The sequence below is a fragment of the Lathyrus oleraceus genome, chromosome 7, assembly GCF_024323335.1.
Source record: "Lathyrus oleraceus cultivar Zhongwan6 chromosome 7, CAAS_Psat_ZW6_1.0, whole genome shotgun sequence".
In the NCBI taxonomy this organism is placed as follows: Eukaryota; Viridiplantae; Streptophyta; class Magnoliopsida; order Fabales; family Fabaceae; genus Lathyrus; species Lathyrus oleraceus.
This window is the reverse complement of record NC_066585.1, coordinates 467513876-467521901: the sequence shown is the minus strand read 5'-3', so window position 1 is coordinate 467521901 and position 8026 is coordinate 467513876. Positions and strand designations below refer to the sequence as shown.

At 31.2% G+C, this 8026-nt stretch overlaps 1 protein-coding gene across 4 annotated transcripts; it reads left to right on the top strand.

Annotated features, from left to right (window-relative positions):
- The first annotated feature begins 970 nt into the window (after positions 1-970).
- Positions 971-5632, top strand: LOC127104296 (E3 ubiquitin-protein ligase BIG BROTHER). Of its 4 annotated transcripts, none has more exons than XM_051041483.1 (9): positions 971-1200; positions 1929-2054; positions 2154-2321; positions 2538-2769; positions 3273-3310; positions 3428-3472; positions 4195-4322; positions 5019-5127; positions 5236-5632. In XM_051041483.1, the coding sequence occupies exons 3-9, from the start codon at positions 2181-2183 to the stop codon at positions 5287-5289; spliced, it is 747 nt and encodes a 248-aa protein (XP_050897440.1). In that variant the 5' UTR covers positions 971-1200; positions 1929-2054; positions 2154-2180; the 3' UTR covers positions 5290-5632. The 4 variants fall into 4 exon arrangements, with proteins under 4 accessions (XP_050897440.1, XP_050897442.1, XP_050897443.1 ...); XM_051041485.1 differs by having other exon boundaries at positions 972-1200; positions 1929-1977; XM_051041486.1 differs by lacking the exon at positions 1929-2054 and having other exon boundaries at positions 972-1200.
- Positions 5633-8026: the final 2394 nt, after the last annotated feature.

Sequence of the window (8026 nt, the reverse complement as noted above, 5' to 3'; positions counted from 1 at the left end):
TTACAGTATCAATTATTTCTCCTAACAAATTTGTCTAATTTCGTTTATGAGTTTTATGTTATGCGCTTTTGTCTTTTAGGAGTTAAGTTTGCACTCTTAACGTTTGACAAAATGCCTCGAAAGAGTTTTGTGTCATATAACATGTTTTTGTGTGTCTATTGACATTCCATTGTGACTTAGGTATCTTATGAGTCTAATACCCATTACAACACTATCTCTAGTAATATATTAATTTATGAACATTCGAGAAGATTGGACAATCTTGAGACCAAATATAATCGAAAATGCACAAATACAAGTTAAAGAAATTATCCGTAATTGGAATTGGAAAAAACTATGGATTCTCATCCCTATATTGCCATTGATGGTGTTTGCAAGAGAGTGGATTGTTGGATGATTTGTTGTTGCTTTTGGTTTGGTTGTGCGTTATCTTGTGAATAATATATGTATAATGTCTTTTATGAATACACACTTGTCTTTTTCTTAGAACTGCTTCTAGGTTTTGTATGAAGTATGCCATATTTCAATTCTCTCATAATATCTATAATGTTTGTTGGTTTGTCTATTAACGAACCCGAGTTTTAATATAAAAAAAAATATTTATGCCATTACTGTTACAAGATATTATTCGTTTTGAGTGTGAAAACCTTTACAACCTTGTCCTTTAAAAGATACCTCGTTAATTTGAGATGTATGAATCTTATTATATCTCCGACATCGATTCTTAAAAAATACGATATAATTTTGCCCAATCCAAAATATCGTGCTTTCCAAAACATATTGAAACACACCTTACATCAAACTAATCAAACTAGACAAATGTCATCATAATTTAATTATAAAATTTTGGGATGAACAAATAATAAAAATATTATAAATTCTTGAGAAAATCTATTATTAAAATTATATAAATTAATAAACAATAACCATCAACTCAAACATTGACCTTGTCAATGAGAGTTTTCCCCTCTGTTTATTCAGGGTAAAAACGAATAGAAGAAAAATAAATCCGCAACAGTTGGGATAAAAAAGTGCGATGCAGGTGATGATGGTCTATCCAAAAGACTTGGCGTGTTGGTGAAACCAGCTTCACCAAAGTTCCTAAAAGCAGAGAGAGAATAAGTTACAAAACGAACAAGAGTGCAAATCCATTTCGCCATTTTCACTCATTTCAACCAAAAGCGATGAACTTCTAGCTAGGTTAGTTCTTCCAATTCCATCCTTTCACATTTCGAATCCACACACACACTTTCTCTCTATGATTCTTCATCACATTCCAATTGTTCTGTTCGTAAATCAATTATCATTGTTGACCTTCACATTTCACACACTACCGATTTTGATCCGTAAATTTCCCGATGTATGTAGTAGTTCATGTGATTTCTGTAAATCGATCGTAGTTTATACGATTCCTTACAAGGAGAATTTCACTTTCATCGCGTTGCTTCAATTTTTGTATGATATTGTATGATAAAATTAATTGTAGATTCAGATGCAATGCAATGACGGCTTTGCTTTTTTTTTTTTTCGATTTTCCTCTTGTTTCTTAATTTGCATTGACGGCAGAAATAGAATATCCTTGTTTCTTCCTAAGAGATCTCTCAATTTCGTTTCTAACTTTTATGTGATCTAATATGTCTCACTTCTCTGAAACCGTTTTGTCCTGGCCGTTTTCGCATTCGCAGACGTTTTTTACTTGTTAGAAACATATTTAGATATAAGCGTGTTGATTGTGTTAAAATGCTAAAAGTGGTTTTTGTTGATATGATTTTTTTTTGTTACTTTGTTATTTTTCAATTTTATTGATGTGAAGTACTTATTAGATTAGTTTCTGAATGCATGTATTTAGTTTAATAGAAGTCAAAATAGTCTTGGTTGAATTAACACCATTTTCCTTCACAACATATGTGTGGATTTTTTTTTTGCAGGTTTACATTTTGCTATAATCTGAATGATTCGAGGCGGATAGTTTCAGAGTTATTTCCTCCAACTTTTCTGGATGAATTTACCTTAGTGAATTTGTGAAGATTGAAGAATAGTTTTTATAGATATATGTATTGATTTTTGTATTTAGGCTTTTTTTTTGTGTGTGTGTGTGTTCTTCCTTTGTTTTTGCATTGATAATTGTACTTAGTTGTGAGTTCACCTTGCAGATTACTTGTCTGCAGAAAAGATTCAAAATGAGTTGGAACCCGCACATGGAAGTCCATTACAATAACATCAGCTATCCTTATAATACAGCAGGAAGCTTTATTGAATATTTTGAAGGCCTCACCTACGAACATGTTAACTTCATTTTTTCCGGTGCATCACATGCTCAGGTGCCTGCAAAATTTGTCACACACATGTGTATATATAATGCTTCATTTTGATTGTATTTTCTTGTTTTATTTTAATGTTGATCTGTTGGAAAGACTGGTATGTGTTTTGTTATTTTACCTGGAACTTTTTATATTATTCTTTTGATATTAGTAGATGGATGCTAGAAAATTTATATATTACTAAGTAGAAACATAAAATTCCAATTATATGTGCAGGAGAGTCCGTATCCTCCAAGTTCAAACTTTTACAAATTTGGACTATCAGAACCTGAGAATACTTCATACTATCGCTACAGTCAGGGATATGAGGTAAATCATCATGAGCCACTAGTGGATGATTATAGAAGGCCTTCAGAAAACTCTTCAACAATCAGTGAACAGAGTCTGGCTGTCAGCACTGAATGGGGAGAAGATGGAAACACTGAAGCACAAGACAATTCTATTGAATGTATGTTCTTGAATTTCATCTGAAAATAATTTTCTTAACTATTACCGGGCCTTTAATTAGCTCAGAATAATTAAAACAACAAATGACACGTCCCACACATTGTAAATACTTAATTACAATTTACTTAAATTTGGGTGCGAAGATGCAATTTCTGGGTATGCTTAAGTTCCTTGAAAGTGCATTGCTGCTCACCTAACCCTGCCATCAAAGTATTTAGATTTCAGCTTCATGGTTCATGACAAAGAAGTGTACTTAGCTGGTCCTTGCCAATACTTTGTTGACTGGGAGACAGAGAGAGAAGAATCAGTTAAATCAGACTTTAATAGGCTGTAGGATTCTTTTTATTCTCAAAGATAACAGATTGTAGATTTTGTTATTGCCTCTTCATTGATATCTATCGAAACCCTCCTTTGCAAAGCCTTTGAATGAGATTTTCTTATAATTTTTTTTACAGAACACAAAATGTTTGATCACAATCTTACAATTTTATCTTTTTCTTGCAGGCCCTCGAAGACATCATAGTAATTCCAATGATTCTCAGGTATTTTGTGAAATGGTTAATGCTGAACATCTAAGAAGTTTGTAAAGTTACCTTTAGCTAATCATCATTGAGAAACACAATAAATGATTATCTAAGCCACTTTTCTATGTTCTGCAGGTCATTTGGCAAGACAATATTGATCCAGACAACATGACCTATGAGGTTGGATTGAAATTCTTGAACTCCTCTTTCTAGGCATCATGTAGTACTTCCTCAAAGTACAACTACTTTATATTTGATTTTTTTATAGTTAATCTTCTAGCTATATTCAATACCCAATCTCATGTTTATTTGATTATAGTTCCTCAAAGTACAGCTACTTTATATTTGATATATTTTTTTTATTATAGTTAATCTTCTAGCTATATTCAATACCCAATCTCATGTTTGTTTGATTATACTCTGCTAACTCCGTCATTTTTCTATGCCTTTCATTGCCTTATACTTCACTCTCCTTCCTTTTACTTGTATGTGTTGTTCTAAATGACAATAGTTACTCTTGGAAACTATTGTTTAGCTAATATAGTATAAAGTTCTTACAGTTCATTATATGCCCTCACGATCTTGATAGTGTTACATTACTTATTTTAATTTAATTGATAAAATCCATAAGGTTGCTTCTAAATCTAATACCAGTTTGTTACTTAGTTCACAAGAAAAGAAAAGTTATTAAAGAAACATTTATGTTAGTAAACTGTCTCATGGATATGGACATTTCTTTTTGAACTGAATGTGTGGCGAGTGGTAGTGTGATCTCAAAATATTATAGTGATGTGAACATCTCTGAAAATAGCAATAATGAAAAAAGAAGTAAAGACTCCTTATTTTTGAGTTACTTCTTTTACCTTTTTCCAGCATTAATATCCTATTATCATGTATTGCAGGAATTACTTGAATTAGGCGAGGCTGTCGGAACTCAAAGCCGTGGTCTCACCCAAGAACAGATCTCCATGCTTCCAGTTTCAAAGTTCAAGTGTGGGTTCTTCTTGAGGAAGAAGTCGCGGGATGAGAGGTAATATTTGGGTTTTTACCGCATTGTTTTGTTTCTTCCATATTCACCTATTAGATTTATTTTATAATTCATGTGTCTAGTATTCAAAATCCTTGTCCTCTTTGTCAACTCTACTTATAGTTATAGGTTGGCTAACTGTTATCAAACTTTTCTGTTTTCTTCTTAGTCCAAATTTGATCTTGAGGCATTGTGTATTGCTGCTATTAGGCTCATTCTCTGGGTTAATTTTTGTCAAAAAAATGACATTTTTTCTTTGCTAAAGGCGGGTAAATTCTTGTGAATTAAGAAAGCATACTTGGTTAATTTTACTGGTTTGGGTATGAGATAAGATAGAGCATTATGGCATCACTTGATCCATGAATCCAACTTTACCATCAATTTTAGTCCTACAATCTATTTTTATCCTCTTTCATAATCTGTGAATGAAAACAAAAATGTGTAGCATTGCCATCGAATAGATAATGCTTATGATTATGTGTCTCTTGTCTTTTCTATAATCTAAATATAGTATAATCTGGAATTCAAAATGGTCCAGATGAGTATTTCGCATAAGAACTCGGGTATATGTCTTTGTGCATTTTAGAATCAGAACTTGAGTCCTTTCATCCATTGTTTTGTTATTTATGGAAGGGAAATTACTTGGGTCTTGCATTGTCTTTGCTATAATGTGCTGATCCGACTTATCCTCTTGTTTAGATGTGTGATTTGCCAGATGGAATATAAAAGAGGCAACAAGAGGATCACTTTGCCTTGTAAACATGTTTATCATGCTACTTGTGGAAACAAATGGCTTAGCATTAATAAGGCAAGATAACACCTATTTATCATAAACTCGTTAAGTGCTTGTAATGCTTATTTTCATATCTGCTGAAATACATATTCTTATTTTTGTATGCTGGGTTTATTGTTTCAGGCTTGCCCTATATGTTATACAGAAGTGTTTGCCGACAAATCAAAACAAAAATAAAGGACAAGGGAATGTGTAGCCTACATATGTTTCTGTTTGTGGTAAAGGTTGGGTTTTTTTCCCATAGAAATACATTGATCTGTTTCTCACGGTAAGATAAACAATTTCGTTGGGTTTAGTTCTAATACAAATAGAGTAGTATCCCAAAGTTTTATAAAGAATATGGACATGAATCATGATTGTGTTGGGGAAGCTGGATTATGGTTTGTTTTGTTTTATTTTTATACAGTGTGCTATGATTTCATGTACGTATTATCACCAGCTGCTGATATAGTGTTAATGTTGGAGAGCCTGGAATTAAAACACGCATCCATAATTTATACGAAAGTTAGAGCTTATTAGACTTTGCAGTAGCAAGCAATTCACTTATACATGGTTCACACGCATCCATAACTTTTTTTCATAAATGTTCTGGCAAAACTTCGTTTTTAGCTGACCGCATACTTAAGTTAAATAAAAAAGATGGTACAACCAACGGGTGTAAAAACATGTAATAAGATGATATTCTCATCCATAGTTCTGGTGAAAGTATGGATAGACACGAGACGTTTTAAAGGACGACACAGGTGGTTGGTTATCTACCGTAATGAATTTATCTATTTGGTTTTTGAAGTGATTTGAAAACAAACAATCCTATAAATAAATTGTCAAAACCTAGGTTGTTAATAACCCGGTGCAGTGTGGCGCCACGGCCCTTCATCTAGAGCGGTCAAAATGGGCTATCCGATCCTAAACGGATGAGTTCTGGTGGACCGTGGACTCACATACTTTTTAAGGCTGGGTCAGAAAAATCCTATTATAATATGAACTCAAAAACTATTATCAGAATTTGATCTTAGATGGACTTCGGACTATACTATAGACGAAATTAAAATAAAAAGTTCTGTAATATTTATTATAAATGAAATTAAAAATTATATTATTTTAAATATAATATATTCTTAAGTCTTATGTAATCTTTTGTCTATACAATAATATGTTTTTAACTGTAAATTGTATAAAATAGTATTATTAATATATAATATAAAAGAAACTAATAGAATATGAAATATTGATTATATTAATATATAAATTTAGAAAAGAAAAATTAAATAAAATATAAATAAAATTTAATTAGAATAAAAATATTAAAATGTTATTTTAAATTAATCCGATACAAGTATTAATATAATTTTATAAAAATTTATAATTATTCGAGTCTAATAGGTTATAGCCGTGAATAGGCAGTGGCACAATTGTAAGTTTGATGGCGGATTCTTAATTGGGGCGAGTTCGTATACCCCAATATTTTATGGGTAATGCTAACTTGTGCCCCTAGGGCACAAGTTAACAACTAAATGAAGAAATGTTATCTTGGAAATTATGTATTGATTTTAATAAAAATATAAAATTAATTTTTTAATTGTTTTTTTCAATATAAACTTTCTATAAATGATTTTCTTAATTTGTGTCCCTAGGGCACAAGTTAGCATTACCCATATTTTATAAGGATATATTTGTCATTTCCAACCTTTTTATTTATCCGACGTGTTATGTTTCTTCAGTTTCATTTTTTCTTTCATTTTCTTTGTTGTGCTTCTTCAGTTCCACCGTTTTTTTTTCTTCATCGTTCTCCCTTGCCTCGCCACTGTTTTCATTTGTTTCTTTGTAGTTCTTATATGCTTTTGCACTATTCGTATCTGTTCCTTGTTATTCTTCACCTTTTCTCGTTGCTCTATTTCTCTTCAAAGGTTAGTAATTTAGTAGCATGCACGTTAAATACATGTCTTGTATCCTAAATGTTTTGTAGTTTGATCTCTCCATGTGACCCTATATTTTGGGGGCAAAACTGAACTTTCTTAGAGTACCCAAGTTTCATGAAGGATTAATGCCAAGTCAGACTATTGGCGGTGATAACGTATTTTTTTGGAGAAAGAGGAAGAAGATAGATCAAATTCTTTATCCTTATGTATTTATTCTCATTAAATTTCTCTGATATTACTTTAACATGTCCTATCTACACTGATATTATTTGTCCATCAAATAATTCTCAAAATAATTAACTAACATAAATTTTACATATATTAGATTTTCTATCGAATATAATTAATACAGATTATGTTCGATTTTTGTTGAACTTACAATTATACTTGACACAAACAATATATATTTATCAAAATTTTAAAATTAATTTCTGTAAACTAATTAAAATTAAAAATAGACTAAACAAACTCAAATAAATTACTATAGACTTAAATTAGACCAATATTAGACTCAAGTTAGATTTTTTTAAATTGAAAAATACGTCGTAAAAAATCTTTTAAATCTAGACAATGTAGAGACAAAAGTGAATAACACTTAAAATTGGAAGGAAATTGAATTAACTTTATTGAAATGAATCTAAGGCATTTTATAGCCTTTTACACGTACTAAAGTAAAACAGAAAGACCAATTTTTATGGCAAGTTATAAGGAAATTCAAAAGCAACTAATCCTAGATAATAGGGAAATCCATAAGACTAGGGATTTATTGATGACGTGAATAAAGTAAATAACTAATTTTGACTATCATTCCCTCCCTTAAGCTAATGCATATGCATTGAGCTTAAACTTTAACTGCATCAATTACTCCAAGCATTCCACGGAGCTTCACAAATTGCTCCAATTTGAGAGGCTTTGTCATTATGTCGGCAATCTGTTCTTCAGAGCTACAAAAACTCAACTTCACAACTCCATCATTTACCAAGTCTCGGAGAAAA

Excerpts from the sequence above, each read along its gene's own strand:
- LOC127104296 (XM_051041483.1), top strand. The coding sequence starts at position 2,181 with ATGAGTTGGAACCCGCACATGGAAGTCCATTACAATAACATCAGCTAT. Across the intron at positions 2,770-3,272 it reads ACAAGACAATTCTATTGAAT|GCCCTCGAAGACATCATAGT; the intron begins GTATGTTCTTGA and ends TTTTTCTTGCAG. Across the intron at positions 5,128-5,235 it reads AATGGCTTAGCATTAATAAG|GCTTGCCCTATATGTTATAC; the intron begins GCAAGATAACAC and ends TTATTGTTTCAG.